Source organism: Haemaphysalis longicornis, unplaced genomic scaffold (genome assembly GCF_048455015.1).
Source record: "Haemaphysalis longicornis isolate Haplotype H1 unplaced genomic scaffold, Haemaphysalis longicornis Haplotype H1 scaffold_8, whole genome shotgun sequence".
Classification (NCBI taxonomy): Eukaryota; Metazoa; Arthropoda; class Arachnida; order Ixodida; family Ixodidae; genus Haemaphysalis; species Haemaphysalis longicornis.
The window spans coordinates 54,030,016-54,055,509 of NW_027526445.1; the positions used below are offsets into that span (position 1 = coordinate 54,030,016).

The window sequence follows — 25,494 nt, forward strand, 5'->3', positions numbered from 1 at the left end:
TTTGGGAATGCAAAGCACTTCGAACAAGTTTTCTATCATGTTTTATAAGCCGCTCAAGCTCGGTACAAGCGGAACAAAAAGAAAATTTCATACATAAAAAAGTTTTCAAAATATTACTTTGAAATTTTTATAGTGTTATCACAGAAGCATTTCCAGTTGCTGTGCCAATTTTCATCAAAATCCACAAAGAAATAAAAAAGTTGATTTTGAAAGCCACGTCCCCCCTTAAGCGCAAATCGCTCGTTCGTCTAGTTTGTAAGTTCTACCTAATTTGCGTCTGCTTCTGCCAGCCTCCGCCAATCGCAGAGCTTAGCCCATGTGACGACATAGGTTCTGTTGCGGGAAATGAGCTGGTGGGTCGCATGACCATTCCCGTTTTTCCTAATTATGTAGCTTATTTGAGCGAAGTTTACGTTAAAAGTGGTGTCAGTATGATTCTAACGAGACAATCTTTTGAATGAACCAAACTTGTGTTTTCTCTTCATGGCTCCTTTAATTGTTTTCGGGGGGACATGTTTCTAAACACCTCTTTTCACCTCGCGTGCAGTTAAAAGTGCGTGGCTGCTCGGCTAACTGTCACGGTTGCCAGCATTCTTTTTCGCTGCATGCATAAGCCTGGCAGATCTGAAAATTCCACTCTCAAACGTTTTAAAGCCCTATCAAAAAAAGCCTTTCGGTTGAGGGTGTTTCAAGTAATGGCCTTTTGCTTTGGTTAGAGAGCGTGTACTCCCGATAAATTGGTTGTCTGCGCCCCTTCAAAGTGTGCACACTAAGCCGCTCAGCTGAGCAGTTCAAACACTGGAAGTATTTTGTCCGAGTGCACAAAACCCATGTGCCTCATTTACATGGCCCCGTACGATGAGACAGTCGCTTTTAGTGGAAATGAAACATTGGTGCGATTTGGGTGAAACTTTGTTCGGTTTAATGTGCAGCAGAACCGCGTTAATACAATTTTCACTGGACCGCGAAAAAAAACAACAAAAAAAAACGTAACAGCCGGGAAGGCGTATGAGTGAGGAAAGCCCCAAAAATGGGCTGGCGTCCAACTGGCGTCGTTAAATCACCCCCTATTTAGAGTTCCACTGTTGCCAACTTGGTTTCTGCCCGTTCCGCCAAATGTAGCAGTCTTTTTTTTTTGCATTTTTTATGTGCACATTTAGTGTTGCCAAGAGCAATTAAGAGGGCCGTCAGGTCATATTACTGGTCGTAAAATCACTGCACTAATTACTGCACTACCGTCACCCTACCCGTGAAGCTCGACAACAAAATCGGGCGTCGTGAGTTCACCGCACCACTCGCTCGCCGTTCCGACCGTCGCGTGGCGTGAACATGGGTGTCGTGATACGCAAAATGAGCGAAAGCAGTGCCCCTTCGACAAAAACGATTTATTTCTGCAATGTGAGCCTAATGTTTACAAAAAATCAAGAATAGAAGCTTGCCGTTTCTTTCGCGTGCTCGTAAGCACCACTCACTTCTCTATAACCTGAAAGGCCGTATTGCTTTCAGCGTCACTTTGAGGTGCAACGTATCTGCGAAGGAGGTCCTCCAATGCTGCGACGGCTCCTCCAAAGCTTGTAGTGTCTGGCAAGTCGCCAGACATTACAAGCTTTGGAGAAACTGTTGCAAGTGATGGTATGGGTGGTTTATAAAGTGCCGAGACCGATCTCTACGCTACCACAGCGCCACCGCCTGGTCAGCGGCAGCACCGGCCCGCGCCGTGGTACTGGAAGGCTGCGCTCTTTGCCAACGGACCTTATCTAAAAACGCTGTACGGCACCATTACAACAGTGCGGCGGGGCTAACATCGTGCACTTCTGGTGTTCCGAAGTGAACCTACTCTTGTAAGCACAGTGATGGTGATGATAGCGCTTTCGGTGGATGGCCATCTAGTGACGGCCTCTCCAACTCTCTTGCGGCTTCTTGTAGCCAGTTCAGTAACAAAGCCTGACCAATACTCCTCAAAATCCAAAATGGCGGTGCCCAAGTGGCTTCAGAGTGTCAGGTTGCGGCGCTTTATACAGGAACGGGCCCACAGTTGCGACGTTACAGCGGGGTGCGCAGTACATTATGATCCTATGGGAGCTATGCCGGGACCGATGAGAAACAATGCAACAGCCAGGAAAACACAACAGTGAGGAATGTAACAGGGGGGTTCTACTGTACCACCATGCTTTCATGCATGCATGTTATTTCTTTCTTTAAACTTCCTCATTATAAGACAGCTCTGCATTAAGTGAATGCTTATGTGAGTGATTTATGTCCTCAATGTGCAGAGGGCAAGTCTGAGGTCCTCAAGATCATGAACGAGGTCATCGCCAAGCCGCGAACTCAGAAGAAGGACAACTGGCCTGTCTCGGGTGAGCTGTCTTGGTATTAAGTCAACTGCTCCAAGCTTTCCCCTCGCTTTTGCCACCACAGTCCCAGCATTGGTCATTCCTTAGAGATTAGGCTTAGCGTCGACCAGTCTGTGCTCCCGTTAAAGGCACCTTTGTTGGTGCTGTGGACAGTGAGATGTGTCACAAACTTGCGAGCCCGTTACGTACTGCCTAAATGATCACTGTTGAGGGTTTTTTGGATAAGTAAGGAAAGTGGGACAGGTCAAATTTCGGTCATGGCTTGCGCTCTCATGGAAGGTGTTGGTGAGTTATTGTTAACATATTAATGAAAGTTTATTCCTTCACTGCCCAAAGTACTCATTTGTGTAGCTTTCACGCGTGGATTACATTTTGTACTCTTTTTTTTTTTTAACTCTATTATCGGCGACCGCGCTCACTTGGTTATTCTGTGGTAGAATGAAAACATGCGTCTTTACCGCCTCTTAGAACAGCATCTGTCATGCATCGCATTTCTGTTTTAGATCTGTCGTACCCAGTCAATGTGTCACGTCGAATCTACGCATTTGTGTCGCAGTCGAGTGTGTCACAGCAAGGAGGGGGCAGCTTCCAAGCTCGGCGTCAAATTGAATGTGATGTATATTGGGGAAGCTACAGCGATCGCTTCTCTCTCGCTGTCTCTCTTCTCCAGAGAGGCTGGAAGTTCCGGTGCATCAGCGGGCGCGCTTTGTCGGACTTGGCGGCCACAACCTGAAGAAGTTGACGGCTGAGACCGGTACGAAAAGCGTGGGGCCAGTTTGCCCCCTTGCGGGATAGAGTCCATTGACATGTGCCAAGAATTGTCAAAGGAAAACAAGCATAACAGCATCCTGACAGGGATGTTAAGACGACAGTCTTTGAAATGTGAAAATTTTTGTCTGTGCGAATGCCTCTCATCCAAGAAGTCTTGCTTTAGTTTCCACCCCCTTACTCATGTGTAAAATGTTCTCGTCATACCTGCCAGGTTTCCCGAATTTTCCGGGAGACTCCCGAATTTTCATGGTTTTGTACGATTGTACGACTGAAACAAAAATCTCCCGAAAACGCACCCGTCTTTGGCCAAATCTTTTTCCCAGTCTGGCCACAATGCACCGGAGGTATACCTGAACGCGACACCAATCAGCATCGTTATCAGTGAAGTGCTTAAAAAGCGTAGTTGACCATGCGCAGACAGTGAACCTGCTCGTCCCATTGTTAGTTTACTGTTGATGGAAGCGCAGCGCCACTGCCGCTTTCATTTACTCATGAGCACGGCCATTCTGGACGGCAGTTCTGAAGATTTAGCCAGTCTCCAGTGGTGTAGCTTGTTGTTAGTTTAGACGAAAGAACAAAACAGTTCAGTTCCTGATGAAGCCGTACATTTCCTGCTATGTTGTAAGTAAATAAAAAAAAAGTCTGTAAGGTTACCCATTCTGTTGTTGCTCCTTTTCCCCGGTCAGATCTCCCTAATGCCATCCCGGCAAACCTGGCAGGTATGTCTTGTTGAACATGATATTGTACATGATACACACTTCTTGACAAAGCCCCCCTTGTGTGAGGCATACGAGCCTTTAAGGGTTGATAGTTTTTAATGAAATTAAATGAAATGGAATGGGAGGTGGACCAAGAGGAGCGCTTGATGCGTTCCCACTATCGCTTCTGTGTCTTTGCGACCGACTGCCTGCGAAGTGCCATCTCTCTGGTGACTGCAGGGGTCCAGCTGTCGCCCATCGACGAGACGTGCTTCGAGATGTTTGCCCCCAACCAGGACGCCATGAACGAGGCCAAGGAGATGGTCGAGCACTTCCTCAAGGAAGAGGTGCATCTTGCCTCCCCTCCCCCTCTCCCTCGCTCCCCCTCCTTCTCTCTCTGGTGCTGCTGTATACACCAGTGCCCCTAAATGAAAAAAGGAATCAAAGCTGCTGTGAAAAAGATTGGAGCATAGTTTAAGAAACAGTGCAGTCATTAGAGGTGGCATGAATGCAAAATACGAGTTTGTTTCTTTAAGGGGAGACACTGCTCTTAAAAAAACTTTTTTAATTTTTAAGTAAATTCTGTGAAACTTGTCAGACTTGCTGCTTTTCCTCCACTGATTTCAAATATGGCATTATTTTTTTAGTTTGTCAATTAGGTCCCGAGATAATTATAGGTAATTAACAATTTTTGGAGGAACAATAGACAAAACTGTGCTGGTAAGAAAACTGTAATCTTTACATTTTCCAATACTATGAACACTGGTGAGTGCAAAAGACAATCAGTTTTTTGATGCGTCGCTTGGAACTAATTTTACAGCTCATTAAACCTTGGTGGCAACACTGGCAAGGAGCCATTTTGAGTGCCAACTTCAAACACTGAAGTTTAATGAGCTGTAAAATTAGTTCCAAGCGACGCATCAAAAAACTGATTGTCTTATTGCACTCACCAGTGTTCATAGTATTGGAAAATGTAAAGATTACGGTTTTCTTACCAACACAGTTTTGTCTATTGTTCCTCCAAAAATTGTTAATTACCTATAATTATCTCGGGACCTAATTGACAAACTAAAAAAATAATGCCATATTTGAAATCAGTGGAGGAAAAGCAGCAAGTCTGACAAGTTTCACAGAATTTACTTAAAAATTAAAAGAAATAGTTTTAAGAGGGGTGTCCCCCCTTAAAGGGGCCCTGCAACACTTTTTTCAACTTCTTTTGAAATCTTGAATGCTTGCAGAACGTAGTCACCCAACACACTCAGTACATAGATTAGGGGGTCGCCGAGTACCTCAGCCAAAAATTACTGCTCTATGGTCATCAGATAACTTGGAAAATCATTCAAAAGATTTTTCTCTCTTTGCCGGTCCATCTTGACATTCTCCGACGGCTCGAATCACGTCACTGAGGCCATGTAGCGGCTGTTGACCAGTTTTCCTTCAGTTGCAGCAATGAATGCTTTTCGATATCAACTTTAAAAATAAAGCCACCAAAACAGAGCAGAAACGGAAGGCGTATCTGGTGCGGCGAGAAAATCAAGCACTGCTGCTCCGTGCTGGCGATAACTATAGCTTTCGGAGTGCTTCCAGATGCGAAGGAAAGGGCGAAAGAGTTTATCGGAAGTGTTACAGGGTCCCTTTAAAAATGCTGCGCTGACCCGATGACAATGATACCAATTTTTGCCGCAAACTTCAAACGCATAGTTTATATAGAAAACTGGCGAACCACTGGCCTCTCCAAAGCTATTTCTCGACAATTTCTCTATGTTCTAAGAAAACCTTGTTGGTTCTAGTGGCAGCTGCCAAAGGTAGACATGACTGGATAGTTGTAGTGGGGCCTCATATACCATATTTTAGCACGTATAACCCGCCCCTGCAAATAATCTTTACCCCCACTTTCAGCCCGCCGGGAAAGAAAAAAAAAGATTCTCGCCTATTGCCCGCACATTTGATACGGGAAAGGCTGCACCAAAGCTACTGCTTAAACAACATACTATGTAGACAGCAAAAGCATATGTTTAGCAAGTAAAATACGCTGACTGCAAGGCGAAAGTCACCATTCACTAATAAAATTCAGTTGTTAGAGTGCGCTCCTCCTTTTCTTCCTTGTCCTTGTACGTTTTGCGCAATCGCTGCCATGGAAGGCTTAGTCAGTGTTACTGCATAGGAGCTTCACAGCACAACGCGCATTGCCATGAAGCTACACTAAAGAAAAAAACCTACGTATTATCCGCACCCTTACTTTGAATTTTTGCATTTTTGGTGCGGGTTATACGCGCGAAAATACGGTAGTTCCATTTGACCGCACCACTTGAATGCTAATGTGCATTCAACACACCGATAGCTGTGTTTTTAGTTCTGGCCTATGTTACGTTACTGTAGCACGAAATTTGAAAGTTTTTCACCATTTCTACCACCTTTTTGGTTAAAAAGACATCTTTTGTGGCTTGAATGGAAGGAAGTGAGGTACTGAAGGGCTGGTTCGTTAAAATTGTGCATTTTGTCTTCGTGTCCTGTTTAATGAGCAGTGCGTACTGACATGTTTCGGCACCGGTGATTCTCCGCCCCTTTCCTCCAACTGTTGATGACGGTAGAGAATGCTTGAAAGTTTATCGCGATGAGAACTTGAACAAGTGTTCGTGCACTACACCGGCCTCTCAGCTCTGTTGAATTGAACCCGCGTGTAGGCTTGTGCACGGCACTTCACTACCAACGCTTACAGAAGAAATACAAGAGAAAACAATGCATCCGACTTGCCAGCAAATTGTTTTTTAAACTTTCAAGCCAAACGTGATACTGGCACTGCTGACGGGAGGTCCTTAGCGTTTAGCCTTGCTGCGAACACTCGGCTAGAGCAGTTGCAGGGGAGAAGTTTGTTGCACACCAAAGGGGCGTTGCGGCCATGCTGTCAATCACCAAAGGGTTTTGCCGGTGCGTGTTTGTGGGTGCTCAAGGCTGAGGGGTCCTTCCCACAGCACTGCGAAAGGCTAAAGATTAGGGAGAGTTGGAAGAGTGCGTTCGTCTGCTCTCTTTTGACATGCAATGGCTCGTCTGATCACCTTGACAAAGTTCTTGCAGGACTTAGGTACCGTAATTACCCGATTCTAACACACCCCTGATTCTAACGCGCACCCTATTTTCCTGGCAAAAAAAACGAAAAAACTTGCACTTCCGATTGTAACGCGCATGGAACTTTGTGAGCAAGAAAAACGAATGCGAGATAAACGGGCGATTTATTTCTCGAAGTAATCTCACCCATCTCCCTCTTCGTCGCTCTACGCTGACCACAACATCTCGTCCTTGGTGCCGTCAAGCGCGTTCGCGATGCCACACTTCATAATGAACGTTCAACCATGATCGATGGGATCGTGGCCCATGCCTCGCACGCCCGTCCTGCGAACTTCTCCAGAGGCGCACGCTTCAGCCGACCACTCGTTTTGAACGCGCGCGAGTCGCTGCTGCCGTTGTTGTTATCAAGTGCGCAAGTGGAACGATTTGACGATTTGTGTGAACGGCCGATAGAAAAGCCTGGGCGCCTATGCTTCCTGCATCCGAAAAATTGTTGCTAAAAGCTTTGGCGCCATCTTGAGATGGCGATGGGCGAGACGAAATTTCCGTTGTTTCAGCAGTTTTGGTTTCGTATCCGATTCTAACGCGCATGCGATTTTTAGACCTATTTTTCCGGAAAAAAGGTGCGCGTTAGAATCGGGTAATTACGGTACTCAAAGTTTGCACTACGGGACTGTATGTGCTTCTTAGCGATGGCAGTGGTTGTTTGAGGGCTTTCTTTACGCAAAGTACAAAAGAGCCTACAGTAATCCTCGACTGCCAAATACTAGTGAGCCCACCCTTGAGGCCAGGTAATGAGGTAATGAAACACTGGAAATGGTGGGGGAATCTGACGGTGTTGGACCAGTTGTCAGCGCTGATTTCTATCGTGATGAAGGAGCGAGGTGTGTGGGATTGGCACTTACAGATAGTAAGCAGTTGGTTACTTCTGTAACTGAAAAGAATGCTTTACAACCAGCGTGTACTTTTGGTGCTAACTTACGGTGCCCCTACAAGCCATGGTATGAAAGAGGATGCCTCCTAAAGCTCCGGGTAGGAATGGAAAACAAGCTTTGGGGACTAAGAGTAAACTTGTACAATGCATTTTAGTGCAGGTTGAAGGGGAAAATGTGTGCTTGGGTTGGCCATATGATGCGGGAGACTACCTGAATCACAGAATGGCCAGCACAAGGCAGTGTTAAACGAAGGGGTAGACAGAAGGCGACGTGTTGAGGTGTAAGATGAAAATCTTTTGAGGGTAAAAAGGACATCATGAGTCGTTGCACTCTGGGAATATTGATGACCATCGAAGCTTTTTAGCACACGACAGAGAGGGGACGCCAAATTTAAGGGAAAGGTATGAGCACATTTTACTTCTCATGAGCGCTGATGGTGGCCGTCCCTAAACATCTCGAACGTACTATGACAAACAGTCCCTGAATTACACCATGCCAGTTTTGTTAAGCCAATTATCCAAAGACCATTTTGACCCGTTTAGAAGAAGCAGCAATGCAGTTAGGCTGCTTTTTGAGCAACGTGTACATTATAGCACGAACTGGTTTTTGAAAACACTTTTTGGTGTGGTTATAGTCTTGCCAGACCACCTATTCTTTGTATAACTATTAGGAGTTATCATCTTGTGTCAGGCTTTTATCGACGTCATCTGCCTAATTAATTTGTGCGCTTGTCTGTTTAAAATTAAAAAAACGTGTGAACTGCCATGCTGTCAACATATGGGGGTCGGGGGGCCTTGTCAAGCTGTTTTCACAGTGGTGGTGGTATTTTGACTCTGAGGGTCACGGAAAATGGTGCCTTTTGAAAACTAATCTACCTGAAATGTTTATCCAAGCGCTGGGACGTATACTATAAGCTTGAGGTCCAAGTCATGGTTTGCGCGGCGTGTGAGTTTGGGGATGACCGCTTGCAAGTAGCGCCCAATGTTGGAATGCACATTTGTTTCTCAGCACCTTGCACTTAAAAAAACATGTGAGTTGTGGGTAGTTTTTGTTCTCGCATATCGAAAATACATGAGGCCAGAGCCACCACATGCAGTGAAATCTCATCGACACATTTTTCACCGGAACCGGAAAATGAAATGTGTTGCGCGAAAATCGTATTGTTCAAATAGGTTATGAAAAGGAGGAAAATATGCTTACTCCATCAGCAACTCTTTTTCACTGAGCAACATGGAAGTAGCTGGTCGATTTTGCACCACTTTCTTCCTTTCAACGTCTGGGAGTAAATTCTTCTGAAACATAAGACGGTGCGGGTATTTTTCGCTTCAGCGGACACTTTTTTTGTACGACCATCCGTGTCATGCCTTGAATCGGTGAAGCCAGCAGCAGGACGCTTCCAAGCCTTCAATGTCCAAGAATAGCGCGATGTTGTCACCTTTTTCACGTAGGGCTGACCCGTCTGGACTGCAGCTGTAACTTATTTGAACCATGTAAGCAGGATGTCTTCCATTTGCTCGTACTTTGCACCTAGCGTTTGTTTTACAACAGGGCCGAAAACTTGCAGCTTCTTTAAAAGTTGATTGATTATAGGGTTTTACGCACCGATGTGACGCAGGTGATGAGGCGTGCTGTATGGAGGGCTCCGGATCAATTTTGACCACCTGCAGGGGATCTTTAACGTGCGCCCAAATCTCGTACACACGGGTGCTTCTTTCAAAGTTCCTCTTGCTGAGTGACGACAGTGTCGAGCGTTGACACTAGTGCTACGTTTCGCTACGATTGTGCTACGTTTCGCTAGATGGAGCGGTGCATCGCCTGACGTATCATCATCATTGGACGGAGCGGCCACGGCTGGAAGCCATGTTTTCGCCGCTAAACCGGCGTTGCCGTAGCCTCAACGGCTCTGCAACGTGCACATTGTGGCTTGTCGGAATGCAGTTTGAGCTAATGTAGCGAAGAATAAACGTACGATTTCTGGAAATCTAAGTCAAGGTGCACTTTCGCGGTCGTATTGTCCAATTTTTGGCAAAAAGGCCATCATATTAAATGAACAAAAATGCATTATTGCTAAGAGGCATCGGCCAGAAATCAAAAGAACGACATATTAGTCCAATAAACATATTGTACCAAACCATATCAACGATATTCTACTGTAATAAGCTTCACTTATTAAGCTAGGTTGCGAGGATGCTTTCGAGTAAACTGTGAAGGCCCTGTCCAAGAAATAGAAATAAAAATGAAAGGCGTTTCTGCTTCCACGTAGTAGCGCAGCTCACAAAGAACTTGTACTTTTTGCTTTTCTGAGCCGTCTAGTGGCTGCCTTTTCTAGACTACTGGCTTTGAGTGCTGCTGCGTCAGTCGCTATTCCATCAGAGGGACTTGCGCACTACAGTAGCGCATTGTGTGAAGTTGAGTCAAAGTTCAGGGAGCTCTCAAAGACTTCTTAAAGTGCTCGGGCTTCCTGAACTATTTCGGGAGACACAAAGTTCAGTGTGTCGACACTTCACTAGGTCTGAGGGTTGACCATGTCTTTTCGAAGGAAGCATTTGTTCCCCGTCTTTATTCACACTTGCTTGGGCAAGACCGATTGCGGGGTTCAGCATGGCCATCCTCAGCTTGATTTTGAAGAGGTTGAAGCTTCAGGCAGAGGAAATGTGTGTACTTTTGCAAGCATCGTGCAGGCAAAAACAGGGGACACGAGAAGAGTGTGTGTGTTTTTTATTGTTTTCAGAGTGGAAAAGAACATTGGGTTGGTGACGTTAATCAACCACCGAGCCTGCTGGTCTGCTTTCTCATTCAGCTGTTCTGCTCTGCCTCTTATGTTGCATTCCCATTTGACATGTGTTAAACGAAGAAATAGTACCTGGTGGTCTGGAATTGGGGAGTCTGCCTCTCACAGTGGTGGACTGTGGACTGGAGGAGAGAGAGAAAGAGAGAGAGACATAGTGATAAAGATAGGGAGAGAGAGTGATAGATGAAGGGAGAGAGAGTGATAGATGAAGGGAGAGAGAGAGAAAGGAGAGAGAGAGAGTGATAGATAAAGGGAGATAAAGATAGACAAAGGGAGAGAGAAAGGGAGAAAGAGAGCTAGAGAAAGGAGAGAGAGAGATCACAATCCGTCTTCTTGCCGATCCATCCGATGCTGCAATTCACCTTGAATTCCTTTCTTTCCTCGCTTTCTCTTCCATTGCAGCGTGAGCCGACCCTAGAGTTTGGTGCCGTTTACACAGCCAAGATCGTCGAGGTCAGGTAAGCCGTACCGTGCGCAAAGCTCATACACGCACACGTACGGGGCAATCGCTGTAGCACACAAAAAGAAACAGCATCGAGAAAAGCATTAAGCATCAAGCTTCATTATCTGAGGACGTTTTTCCTAATTGTGGCGTTGGGATCTCGGTTTAAATGTACGACGATAGGAAGGCCACCACTTCTATTCGAACTGGCTCACAGCATGGTCGCTAGTTGGGTGACCTGCAGTCAACTGTTGACGCAGTGATTGAACACCACTTCATGGTGAAGAAATGAGGGGGAGGGGTTCAGGAACAAAGGCATTTGCTGAGAACATGTCAAGCATTATGTGCAGTATTTGTATTTTTCTTGAAACTTTGTTCGAATTATCTTCTAAAAATCACACAAGTGGCACCAAAGCATAGGGCGGGAAAGAAATTCAGGTGTACAAAGATATGCGTGTGCATTGCTGGCCATTTTGGCATAAGCAGGGGTTTAAAAAGCTCAGGAAGGGCGAATATGGTGCGACCGACCATCTTGTAATTCTTTAGAGAAATGATAATAACTGCAGCAACGCCAAACAAACTACATCAGAGCGAGCAGACAATGTCATGCACTAAACGCAGTCTTGTTTCAAAACACACGTACATGTTAATTTCCGGGTCTGTTGCTTTGGTGACGTGGTACACTACATCAGCTCTTGCCTTTATTAACCTTTATCTGAGTGTAGTGGTTAAAACTTGGTTGGTAGATTTTTTGTCACTTGCCAGCTGAGATTGGCACGGGGTCTGACGGGGTTATATGCCGAATGCAAACTTGCTCCAGTGATTTCAAACTGCCTCAGCAGCTTTGGTTATCTGAATACAGTTAAACCTCGATGTAACGAAGTCGGTAAAATTCGTAATTTAATTCGTTACATTGAAATTTCGCTACATTGAAATTCACGGTTATAATGAAGTGTTCATCCCGTGAAGCATTTCCTGAAAAAGAAAACGTGGCGCGCATACACGGCCAGCGCACTGTTTCTGTTTCTATCGGTGCTTAATCGTCTACGCGGGCATCAGCGTGATCCGCATTAAGCGTCGTTTTCTTCCCGCAAAAACGCGCCCTGCGAGCCACAGGCGTGCTGACGCAGCCGCGGAGACCACCCGTGTGATGCGGGTAGCTCCAGCGACCGATTCTAACCTCTCGCTGAAACGCATCTTGAGGGGCAAACGAGAGGGGCATGCGAGAAAAAAAGCGGATAACGTGGGCGAAATTTTCACTGTAAAGCGTCATACGCACTGCTTATGAGAGCGCCCATCAAATATCCTCCGCAGCGGTAAGCCTTATCGTCTAGCCAGCCGGCATCCCCGAGCGCTTCGAAGCTCCCGCCATAGGGTGCGCGCCTCCCCATTGGCGAAACCATGGCGAAACTGGTCAGGCTCTTCCCACTGCCGCGTGCAGCGCGACTCACTTCCCGACGCCGGCACGCAATCGCGAACACCGGTGAAGGAAAAAAAAAAAAAAAACGCACGTGCAAGGTTTATAAAGATTCACAAATGCTTGCTGGGACGATGAAACCCAACAAGCATGAGCGAACTCGAACGAAGTGCAAAGCGGCGGCATGTGGCGGCGGTGGCAACGCCAGAGGCGATTAGGCTTACCACCGCGGAGGATATTTGATGGGCGCTCTCGTAAGCGGCGCGTATGACCTTTTACTGTGAAAATTTCACCCACGTTATCCGCTTCTTTTCTCGCATGCCCCTCTTCATTTGCCCCTCGAGTTGCGTTTCAGCGAGCGGTTAGAAGCGGTCGCTGGAGCTACCCGCATCGCATGGGTGGTCTCCGGCAGTTGCGTCAGCGCGCCTGTGGCTCGGGGGGCATGTTTTGCGTTTTTGCAGGGAGAAAACGCTGCGTGCGGTTCACGCCGATGCCAATTAAGCCGTAGACGATTAAGCTCCGACAGAAACAGTGCGCCAAGGGGCTTACTCAAAGACTCCGTGGCTGGCTGCATTCGCGGCATTGGACGGCCCGTGTCGCCATTCACGTTTTATTGGGACCCCATTTCAGCGCTTGCGTCTCCCAAAACCTACTTCTACAACTTAAATTTCATGCCTAGTTCTCCATGAAACTTTGTTGCATTGAAATTCCGGCAAACGGGACTTCGTTACACAGAGGGTGAAAATACATGGTGTGCATACACTTGAAGTTACAAAAAATTCCGTGGTTTGTTACATCGAGGGTTTCGTTACATTGAAGTTCGTTACATCGAGGTTTAACTGTAGCTGAATAGTGATAGTAGAGTTGACAATCATCTCCTCTGAATATGCAAGTAATGTCTGCAAGGTAACACCAACTCAGCTTTGGTACACACCTGTTTTGTGTTCTCTTATCGTTGCGACTTACTGTTCAAGGGACCCTGCAACACTCTTTGTGCAGTGCAAGTAAACCTGCGCAACGTTTAGATTACACTGTCAGGAATACCTGAGCCAAATATTACAAGTGCACGTGGAGCGGTAAGTGCACAAATCGCTGTGAAAGACGCAGGAAAACCAACCGCGCTCTCTTCAATTTTCCTCATTATGTACCCCTGGCATGGCCTAAACGACGTCATTTGGGCCATGGCTGACCTATTGGCTGTCGCTGGTCAACTTCCCTCCGTATTTCTCACATTTCTTGTGACGATGTGCCGTTGCCGGCACTGTGTACCAACCTATTGTATGCCTGCACCTGTGCGCACAGTTTTGGTGTTTCTTTTGTGTTTTTGGTGTGCGCAAAGTTTGAGTGACGAACTCAATACTTCCCTTTCAACGAGACCACTCAACAGCAAACGTTTATTGCTTCAAAAACGCCCTACCAGCCTGAGTGTGCACTTGCAAGCAGGCTGCTAAGCCTGCTTTTTTGTGGCACCAGACCGGAAATAGACCCCTCCTCGTTGTGGAGAAAAGGAGAAAACTCCGCGGCATGTCATATATCGAGGGCTGCCGAAGAGAACGCCATGAGCTGCCCCCCTCTCCGGGAGAGGGCGCCCAGCTTTTGTCGCTTTGTCCGCAGTCAAATTGAGAGGGAACAATTATGTGCGATTTCTTATCGTGCATAGTTTCCGTGATAGTGAACAGATTTTTATAATTCTTGCGAGAGGAGATTGCTGGGACAATAGACTGTGCCCCAAAATACATTCCAAGTAGTTGATGTGTTGCAGGGTCCCTTCAACCATGGACGAATAATTTCCCCGGTGCTCAGAACTGCTTTACACGGTTCTTCGACATAAACCAGTTGCGAAACTCGGCTTCAGAGTCCAGGCCATGTGAGCACTCCCGCTTCATTGAGGCTGAGGGGCACCTGGGTGACAAAGAACTGAACTTTGCTAAATGTTTACCTAATAACAAAACCCTGTAAAATGAAGCTTCCTTTTCAAAGTAGCAAACACTACATTAGGCAATTTTTACTTGTGGTTCTAGGGTCTGTCTTTTTACGACTTACGGCAGCAGCTGCTAGCATTTGAGTGCTACTTCATCTTTCTACTGGCAGGTAGCACACTAGTTAAATTGCCCCATGCTTGCCCCTGTTTGACCCCGTCCCCAGGGGGGTCAATCGCAAACTGGCTTTTGATGCGTGAGGCCTATGGGGAGTTTCACAACTGGTGACATTGAGTAACTGTGCTCATGTACCGTATTTACTCGAATCTAACGCGCCCTCAATTGTAACGCGCACCCGTTTTTCGTGACCTCCCCCCCGAAAAAAAAAAAATCTTGATTGTAACGCGCACCCGTCAGCCAGCACCTGCTTGCTTTGAAATCGCTCCGCGTCGACCTCCATGCAGCGAAGTTAACTGCATCGCCCGGACTTTGAGCAGCTCGGTCGTCACGGGCCGCTGCGCCGCTCGCTGCTCTTGAACGTATTCTGCGAGCCGCTCTTCTATTTCGGCGAACCGGCCCTGCTTCGGTCCACTGAAGCCCTTTCGTGTAGCCTTGCTGGCGAAAATAGTCTCCTGCTGCTTGCGCCAGTCCCGCACGCATGTTTCCGGAACTCCGAATGCGCGTGATGCGGCCCGATTTCCGTCCGTCTCCGCACACATTATGACTTTCCTTTTAAAAGCGGCATCATGATGAACTCGGCGTATCTTCGCTGTCGGCACGTCCATGCTGGTAGATCAAACGCAGAAAACGGGTAGACTAACCTAAGCACATGTACTACCACAGCACACAGAGGACGCTACCACGCTACTGCAGCTACCATACTGCAGCTAGGCATAGACAGCTAGGCTCGAAGTGCGTACGAGGCGGCCATTTTGAAATGCCGATGGCGATATGATATCGGAGATTTAGGGTCGTACTCGATTCTAACGCGCACCCAATTTTTGGACCCGATATATTGGAAAAAAGGTGCGCGTTAGATTCGAGTAAATACGGTACGCCACTAGTGAAATTTGCGCGCTGGCTGTGCAAGCAGCATTCTGTGCATGTTGTTCCAAGTCTTTTGAGACGCGTCCTTTCATTGTTAATGGCCCTCTTGTTCTCGTGTGACTTGCAGGGAATCGGGCGTGATGGTGACCCTGTACCCGACGATGACCCCGACCCTTCTGCACAACTCTCAGCTGGACCAAAGGAAGGTCAGTGTGCACTGCAGTGTGTGCGTTTGGCTTGCTTGGCTTGGCTCGGCTCGTGTGACGTCTTGTGCCCTGGCAGCCTTTGTTTCGCCACTGAATGTCATGTGGGTGTGGTGGCGAGAGAAGAAATTTGCCCACACGTGTGTCATGGCTCCACGCTGTCATCATCGTGGTGCCTGTCTCGCTGTAACAGCTTCACTGTGGGTGGGTACAAGCTCTACACTTCCTGCGCACCCCCAGTGCCACCTGCTGGTTCACTTCGAACACCCCTTCGGTGGTTTTGAGCAGCTGCTGAAAGAACCCCGCTGTCAGCCTCAGTAGGGTGTGTTCAGATAAGGACAGCCAAAGTGGTGCCATGACCATTTTTTGTTTGAAATGAAACTTTAATATTGTGTAGAGCACTGCATCCCCACCGTGGAACTGGCATTAGTTTAGTGAGTAACGCCATAGTTGATTTAATAAAAAATTATTTAAAACGCGATCGGGCCGGGCTACTTACATTGCTCGGTGTGGCAAATTTGGGACCCGTAAAACGAAGCGAAATTTTTTTCCAAAGTTTCATAATTTTTTAAACAAATATTTGCAAACTTTTCTGCTGGATTCATGAAAATTGAATTTGCAATATTTATATTTCTTGAGAAAATATTTCTCAAACTTAGTAGCGAGAGCAATGTCGTTCAAAAGTGGCACCTCTAAAAAAAACATTTTTTTACGCATCACCCTAAAGTCTAAGCTGTCTAGTTTTTTATACGTGTTTACGAGGGGCTGCTGAACACCTCATACTCTTCTCAATGCTCTACCAAAAAAATTTATGAAAATACCGCTTCGTGAAATGCGACAAGAAATGAAAATTTGGAAAAAAGGTCCACCTTTCGACGTCATTTAAAAAAAATCATGTTTATCAATTTTCGCGATATTTACGCAAAATGGCACTCAATTACTGAGTATTCTAGAAAGCTAAACATTTGTTGCATTATTTTTGTTCTAACTCGGAAAAATGAGGTCACATTCAACACATTTTTTTAATGTCCGATCAACGGTTGAGTAGCAGTTTGCAGTGAAAAAAGACAAATAATTATGGCCGTTTTTTACATTTTAGAAAAATAAAGCGCCTGATATAAAGAAAACTGATCATGGTGTTCATATTTACCCATTGTTCCACTTGTTAGTTGCGGTAGGCATGAAAATAATTGTGAGGTTTCTGAGCTTGTTTCTCCCACCAGAGTAGGGCTAACATTTTATTTCTTTATCGCATTGCCCTAGCTGTGTCATAAACCCATATGTTTTATTTCTGATGCTGCTTAATCGCACATTTTTGGTAATTTACCCCATTTATAAGCAAGTAACATCGCTGCTGGCACTGAGAATATTTGACATGCGATCGTCATAGTATGTGTAGTATTTCCGTTCTACCTGGTACATGCGAAGCGCCAACTGCAAAACAACTTTGTCTTCCCAACTGTTTAGCTTTCTATACAAAACAAATGTTTAGCTTTCTAGAATACTCAGTAATTGAGTGCCATTTTGCGTAAATATCGCGAAAATTGATAAACATGATTTTTTTTAAATGACGTCGAAAGGTGGACCTTTTTTCCAAATTTTCATTTCTTGTCGCATTTCACGAAGCGGTATTTTCATAAATTTTTTTGGTAGAGCATTGAGAAGAGTATGAGGTGTTCAGCAGCCCCTCGTAAACACGTATAAAAAACTAGACAGCTTAGACTTTAGGGTGATGCGTAAAAAAATGTTTTTTTTAGAGGTGCCACTTTTGAACGACATTGCTCTCGCTACTAAGTTTGAGAAATATTTTCTCAAGAAATATAAATATTGCAAATTCAATTTTCATGAATCCAGCAGAAAAGTTTGCAAATATTTGTTTAAAAAATTATGAAACTTTGGAAAAAAATTTCGCTTCGTTTTACGGGTCCCAAATTTGCCACACCGAGCAATGTAAGTAGCCCGGCCCGATCGCGTTTTAAATAATTTTTTATTAAATCAACTATGGCGTTACTCACTAAACTAATGCCAGTTCCACGGTGGGGATGCAGTGCTCTACACAATATTAAAGTTTCATTTCAAACAAAAAATGGTCATGGCACCACTTTGGCTGTCCTTATCTGAACACACCCAGTAGCCTAATTAGTAGGATCGTCTTTTTTGGCCCAAACAGCCTGGGTCTGAGCCACAGCAGTAGCAAAACTTTTCCAATACCCATGGTTTTAGGGGCGGCGCCCCTTAGGGGTTTGGGCTGTCTGCAGTCTCTTTTCGTCGTCGTCTCATGTTGTCATAGTACTAAAACACCAGGACACTCGTTTTCCAACGCGTCGCGCTAGAACGTTTCATCTCCGTGGGCTGCACGCCGTTTTCATCTCCATTGGGAAAAACGCCAAGGCGCCGAGAATACACTTATACACTGCATGCTTCTCCCCTCCCCAGATTTTATGTCAGGGGAGATGTCTTTTTTTTTTTTTTTGTTACTGTGAAATGTTTTCTCGGCTCAGTTCTGCACGTTCTTATCGTAAACAAGGGCGGAGTGATATTGATAATTGTTTAAAGCACTTCAGAAGCACGGCACAGCATATGAACACGTTTATTTCATGTTTGGCGTCACAGCGGAAGTGCTGGGCTTGTACCCATCTTGGAACTGAATATCACCCCCATGACCCGACCAGTATGGAAGTGCAGAATGGGGAACAAAGCAGCAATGGCAATGCCAGTCGTCGTAAGAGGCGTTAGTCTTGAGTGGGGCTTGTACACCACACTATGGCTCTGTGCGGCACTGGCATTATCTGTGTAATGGTATAAAACCAGTGCTTAATGTGAGTGCTAGCCTGTGAAGGTAGCGCCTGCGTAAAGCAGTGTCAGATGATACTTAGAAGCTTCGTGCAAGGTGAACGAGTAAAAAAAAAAAATCTCCCTTTTCGTTGATTCTGGCATCCAGAGTGAAAGGGGGCCATGTGGCTATCTAGGTGAAGCAGGAGATGAATGTTGCTACGTGATACAGTGGAATCTCGGTGATACGAATTCGGTTGATATGAATTTCGTTGTGATACGAATTTTCAAAATTCCCCAGCCAAAATGCATTGTATGAGATGTAAAAAAATTTGGATGATCCATACACATTTATTACTCCGGTGCGGGTGATACGAACACGCGCCGCAAGCAGACGACTGCGGCATGGACGGGAGGCGGGAGTGTTCGTGCGGCCTTGGTTGCACGCGGGCACAAAAGCATTAAACGTGAGCCGTATGGAGCGTTTTCTGCTCGCGAAAACGCGCAGCGCACGCCACAGGCGTGCTGACATGTGCGACCTGGCCGGCGATGGCAACATGGCGGCGGCTTTGGCCACGAAGTGGTGTTGGGAGCCGTTGCGGGAGCTCGAGCGACCTCTTTTAAGCGCTTTATAAAGTGCCGCTCAAGGCAAGCACGAAGTTGCTTGTGCAGTAAAGGAGTTTATAATGAGGGCGAAAGCGGTACTATAAAACATAATCCGCGCCACAAGTGAAAGCACCCATGAAATATCGGCAGGGGTATTAAGCCTAACTATCTCCGGCGGAGCCAGCCGCACCAGCCGGCTTTCTCGAGCGCTTAGAAACTACCGCCGTGAGGGGCGCGTCTCTATTGGCGCAAGTCGTCAGGCTCCTCCCACTGCCGCGCACGACGCGTGTCATTTCCTGAAGAGGTAGAATCTGACGCGGGGGCGACAGGCGCGCAACGCCGAGTCGCACGAATCGCATGCGGTTCATGCTTCGCGTCGGTGATGAGCGCGCATTCTTTTGACGCCCGCATTGACGATTCAGCCCGGCACCCCAGCCCGACACCCCGTCGCCATCCTCTGCCTCGGTTGTTGCGAACGGCAGTGGGAGGAGCCTCACGACTTAAGCCAATGGGGAGACGTGTGCCCCACGGTGGCAATTTCGAAGCGGTCGCAGCAGCTGGCTGGGCCACCTCCGCAGCGGATATTTGGCGTGGATGACATTTTATAGTGCAGCTTTCTCCCACAGTGTCAGCTCCTTTCCCGCATGAGCAATTTAGTTTACACCTTGAGCTGCGTTATTACAAAACGCTAGAAGCGGTCGCTAAAGCTATTTGCACCTCTTAACTCTTTCGTTACGGCGGAAAAACGGCCGATTTTAAGTGCTTCCACAAAACGTTTTTTTTCTCTTGAGCTACTGGACACACGTAGCCTTGCTATGCATGAAATTGTAGCTTATAGATTGCTCTTCAAAACACAAACCAGCAGTTTTGTTAAAGGTACAATTACTTACAGTTTATTCGTCAAGTAATCAGAAAAAAGCCCCCAAGAAAAGTATACGAAAAACACAAATCGGCACTTTTACCGAGACTAAAAATTATTTCAGGTATTTTAATATATAAAAATTGTTCCTACGTTCCTTGGCTATGATTCAATATATAAATCAACAGTGTACACCAAGTTTTGAATTTTTGAGGGCCCGTCAACCTAGCGCAACTGACGGCTGTGCCACGCCGCGAGGGCACTCAAGGGTGAGTGAGTCTCTGTAAAATGTGCATCCAAGTGCCGTACTTACCCGATTCTAACGCGCACTTTTTTTCCGAAAAAATGGGTCGAAAAATCGCATGCGCGTTAGAATCGGATACGAAACCGAAACCGAAACAGCGGAAATTTCGTCCCACCCATCTCCATCGCCATGTCAAGATGGCGCTAAAGCTTTTAGCAACGATTTTTCGGACGCAGGAAGCATAGGCGCATAGGCTTTTCTATCGGCGTTCACACAAATCGTCAAATCGTTCCACTTGCGCGCTTGATAACAGCAATGGCAGCAGCGGCTCTCACGCGTTCAAAACGAGCGGTCGGCTGAAGCGTGCGCCTCTGGAGAAGCTCGTGGTATGGGCGTGTGAAGCGTGGGCCACGATCCCATCGACCATGGTTGAACGTTAGTTCAGAAGTGTGGCATCGCAAACGTGCCTGACGGCACCGAGGACGAGATGTTGTGGTCAGCGGAGAGCGACGAGGAGTGAGATGAGTGAGATTACTTCGGGAAATAAATCACCCGTTTCTCTCGCATTCGTTTTTCTTGCTCACACAGTTCCGTGCGCGTTACAAACAGAGGTGCAATTTTTTCGGTTTTTTGTCAGGAAAATCGGGTGCGCGTAAGAATCGGGGGTGCGTTAGAATCGGGTAATTACGGTATACTCTTTTGTGTCCTCGTACAAAATCCTTATCAGTTCGGTGGTAAAAAACAAGAAAAAAAATCGAGCGCTCTCGACAAGCGTCGCACCTGAACCCTGCAGCGCTAATCAGACACAAGCGCCAGGTTATTGTGAAGGTGATAGCGCGATACGGCACGGTGCATTTAGCAAAATATCCCGGCTGTACGTTCTCGAGACCCTAAACACAAAATCAAAACCGCAGTCATCAGATAAGAAGCACGTTTTGTTTATAAATACAGCGCGGAGTTGCAACGAAATTACCTGCCAGCGCTTGTTAAAGTGCGAGGCACCTGAACCGGAGCTTCGTCGTCCTAACTGAAATCTGAAGATCCCACATCATTGCTTGACCCCTCACTGCTGCTGGAATCAGAAAAATCGACACCAGGAGCTGCCGAAGTGCTTGCTACAGCAGTCCGACTGTGCGGAGCGCGGCACGAACCCGACGCCATTTTTCCTCCTCCTCCCCTTCCCCTTCGGTTCAAATTTCTCTTCCTACACTGCCACCACACGAGACACATAAACAAACGAAACCGAAATTGAAAAAGAAGTTGCCAATGAACACACCAGATGGCGATAGTTGTCTGTGGAGCGCGGGTTTCAGATTTTGCGGGAGATTTAAAATCATCGGACGCAGGCTTCCGATTGGCTATGGTGCCGTCGTGAAAGAGTTAAAGGCAAGAGCCGACGCCATGTTTGCCGCTGCCTCTCGCATGCGCGGCACGTTTCCATTTTTTCTCGTTTTCTGATGATACGAATTTTCGGGTGATACGAATATTTTTGCTGCCCCTTGAGATTCGTATGAACGAAATTCCACCGTATATGACCGCGCCCTTGACGGCACGCGACTGCAGGGACAAATTTTGCTGTGGTATACTATATTTATTCCAATATAAGATGAGGTTTTTGTTTTTTTAACCATTTCCTCAAAGGTTGTCCCCGCCCTATATTTGAGGTAAAAGCTTCAATGCTTGCTTTGCAGCAGGGGAGGTTAGAGTGGAAGGCCTGTTATTGTTTTGAATCGAAATTCAATTGGTATGCAGAGACTGGTAATAGCAGCAAGGAGAGCACTGGTTCATCAGAAGATAATTGCTAGTGATTATTGGATTGTTCTACGAACCAATATGCACTTATACAATTGGCTTTTGCACTTTTTTCTTCGGGCTGGCACTTCAAATAAATTTCCTAGCTTGTTCTTCTGCATTGTAATATAGTGGGCAAGCGTTTTCTTTTGGGCCCATTGACTCGTACTTGCCTTATAATCAGGACCGCCTTATAATGGAGTAAATACGGTATTGCTTGTATTCACTGGCGAGGCGCACATGCAGACAACCGTGTGAGTGCGCTATCACTGGCTATGTCGGGCTCCGCGAGATGGCGGTACTTGTCCATGCTAAGCACATGACTGTGTTGCACTCTACCTCTCCGAACACGAAGTATTGCCTCGAGTCCAGTGTGAGTGCGATTAATAACATCTCTGTTGACCCCACCATTGAGAATCGGGTTGAAACAGCAGATGATGCACGGTGCTGGTTTTTTTTTTTTTCCTTCCCCCCCCAACACCCCGCGGTGTGCGGGCGCAGTGGCCCAAGCCGCGCCATGTCTGTGGGGCATTGGCCATGCCTGTGGCCGTTTCCGGTGTTGCCAAGCGAAGAAATTGACAGCTAAACTTTTCAACGAATACCATTTATATTATTACGAAGCCCTGTGCATGTCCCCTTCATCGGCAACGCCCATGTGCCTGTGCAGGTGAGCCACCCAAGCGCCTTGGGCCTGGAAGAAGGCCAGGAGATCACCGTCAAGTACTTTGGGCGCGACCCCGTGAGCGGCAAGATGCGCCTGTCCCGAAAAGTGCTCCAAAGCCCCCCTTCGAGCGTCATCCGGAACCTGTCGTCTTGAGACACAGCCTCTGGCCTCCAGCTTCGCTGCCTTCTTCACATGGGCCCCGTTTGCTCTCGTGTAGCCAAGAACCTGTCCCCAGTGCGCACCGGTGTAAACGTGGGTCTTCGTCCACTCGTTGGCAAGTTCCCTGCATTTAGGTGTATATATAATCGACCCGGTCAAGTGTGGGAGAGAACCTGTATAGCTAATAAACGAAATTGATGCTCCTGTGTCTGTGCTTTGCCTTGGTGCCATTTGAAGGGGACTCACTCAACCACCATCCTATGGAGTTTACGAACTCATGACCATCGCTCTCCAATAGGCTTTACAGATCTACACATGTCATCATAATGGCCAAGTTTGTTTACTTCACAAAGTCGAATAAAAAAAATAAAAGTTGCTGGACGGGAACTGCAGTCCAGTGCAAACTAGCTGAGCTACTTTATTATTTTTGGTTTTTGTAGAGAAGGAATATATGTCAAAAATAGCCAAACTGCGCCGTCAGGATAATTTTTGTGAACCTGTAAAACTTTGCGTATTGGTGCACGATGCCTTTTAAGCCTGTGGGTCATAATTTTATATGCTCCCTAGGATTTTGATTGTGTGAGTCCCCTTCAAAAGTGTGCAGTCGGTGAGCAGTTCTGCTGCTGGGCGCAAGGCTGGAGCCTGGATATGCAGCAGCAGCCAGCCAGTGACACTGGGATTGTTTCAAAAAGGGCATGCGGGTTTGGGAGAGCCAGAAAGGAAGACAAGAGATAGCAGCTAATTATGCACCACAGTTGCACAATTCTAACGCGCACCTTTCTTCGCTAAAAGTAGCCTTGAAATTTGCGTGTGCATTACAATCGCACTCAAATCCGAAATCTGCTTTCAGTGTTGCCCGGTTCAGTTTTAATGCCTGCAGGAGCTGTATCAGCAAGTTTACGAAGCACAATAAATCTTTGCTGTGACAGTTGACGTGCATCAGCTGAAATGTGTTCTGCCGAGTACATGGTTTCATGTCTTTTACGTCAGCGCGGTAGTATCGGCATCAGATTATTTTTTAGTTTTTCATAGGTACCCGCCGCAGTGGCTAAGGCGTTATGCTGCTGAGCACGAGGTCGCGGGTTCGATTCCCGGCCGCGGCGGCCGCTTTTCTGATGGAGGCGAAAAGCAAAAACGCCCGTGTGTACGAGATTTCGCCGCACGTTAAAGATCCCCAGGTGGTCAAAATTAATCCGGAGCCCTCCACTACGGCGCGCCTCATCGCCTGCGTTGCGTCGGCGCATTAAACCCTACAATCAATCAATCAAGCCATTATTAGACTTTAAATTTTGCGCATGCTCCCTTAGGCCTACATCGGCCAAACTGGGAGATGTTTGAACGGCCCCCTAGCTAAATTACCTTGAGCTGCCATGGTGCCCAGCGATGACAAGGCGCTGAGCACAAGGTCGTATGTGTCGTCAACAGCAGTTGTAGTTTTTGTCTTTCGCCTTTTACTGGGGTCGACCGCAGTGCCAAACCTTGGTGTGGCAGATTAGAGGGCATAAAAACAAAAAAAATGGTGTCCGTGAACAATTTTTTTTTGCCAAGTGCTAATTCATCCATGATAAATTTTTGCACGGAGGTTTCGGTTTATGGTCCACTGTGATTGAAGGTGTCACAGGCCTTGGTTTTCAAGCAATGGGCCAAAAACCACTTTTTACCTGTGGGGGAAGCATAGCTAGGTGTGTGAGTATTCCGAACTTTGAATACTTCCAACTGGTGTTAGTTGTCTGATTCAAATCACAGCACAGTTAAAACCGTTCGAAGTATCCAGTGTTGTAGAATGTTAGAAATTTTTGAATAATGGACGAATAAAAGTTGGCGTTTTCGCAAAACATCACTGTATGGCGCGCTCTTTTTTCACGATGGCCCTGCCTGTGCAAGAAACCTCAACTTGTGTTGGCGTGCGAAACGTGTATTGTGAACCTTGTGTATAGTAACTGGATTGGAACGCTACTTGTGTAATAACTAAAAGTGGAAAAGAAGTTTCTTGTCAATGTAGTAGCAGGTCTGAGGAATCAAGAATATCTATGCTTGCAGAAACGTGTTGTCCATACCTGTTACTAGCCTGCCAGCAAAGACGTATTTTCAATCGAGGTCGTGAGCAAGCCAAATACACTATCTTTATTAAAACATGTTACGAAACCTTCGCTTCATTAAATAAATGTACGCCAAATTTAACAGCGTAAAATAATACCCTGAGACTGAAAATAAAAGGGAGGATAAGAGCGTGAGGGAGAAGGCAGCTCGTTGAACGCCGAGCGCTGAAGCTTTCACGCAAGCCATCCGCTGAGAATGCAGCTGACACCACCGCCTCAAGAACAGCAAATTGCGCGCAGGGGAAGGTGACCCCGCTGAGCATGCAGCTGGTGCATCCGCCTCAAGAACTGTCCACTGCGCGAGGGACTGACATGCAGACAGAAACTATCGTCTTTGAACTGCTACTTTATTCTGCTCAGTACTCCTCTGCAGCAGGCCCTGTGCCATTCAAGCCTTCGCACGCGCATCACATAGCCTCGTTGCGAACTAACTGCGCATGCGTGCAAATTAAATTACCCGGAACACCGACAGGCGGCTCCCCCGCACGGAATGACACGCGCTCCCGCATTCACCCTAACTGTGATCAAGGTAGTACTTAGAGTAGGTGGTCGTAAAGTACCTGAGCCAAAAATTATGACTCCGGGCATATCAAATAACTCCTAAACTTGCTCAAAAGATTTTTCTCTCTCCCGATCTTGGCGTTCTTCAACCACCGG

At 46.7% G+C, this 25,494-nt stretch overlaps 1 protein-coding gene across 1 annotated transcript in view; it reads left to right on the top strand.

Moving 5' to 3' along the window:
• Positions 1-22,944, top strand: part of Pnpase (polyribonucleotide nucleotidyltransferase 1) — a 71,991-nt gene extending 49,047 nt beyond the window's left edge. Inside the window, exons 18-23 of the mRNA XM_077681717.1 lie at positions 2,274-2,357; positions 3,025-3,108; positions 4,064-4,170; positions 11,018-11,073; positions 15,568-15,646; positions 22,583-22,944. Coding sequence (XP_077537843.1) covers positions 2,274-2,357; positions 3,025-3,108; positions 4,064-4,170; positions 11,018-11,073; positions 15,568-15,646; positions 22,583-22,732 — 560 coding nt within the window. The 3' untranslated portion in view covers positions 22,733-22,944. The remainder of the gene's footprint in view (positions 1-2,273; positions 2,358-3,024; positions 3,109-4,063; positions 4,171-11,017; positions 11,074-15,567; positions 15,647-22,582) is intronic.
• Positions 22,945-25,494: the final 2,550 nt, after the last annotated feature.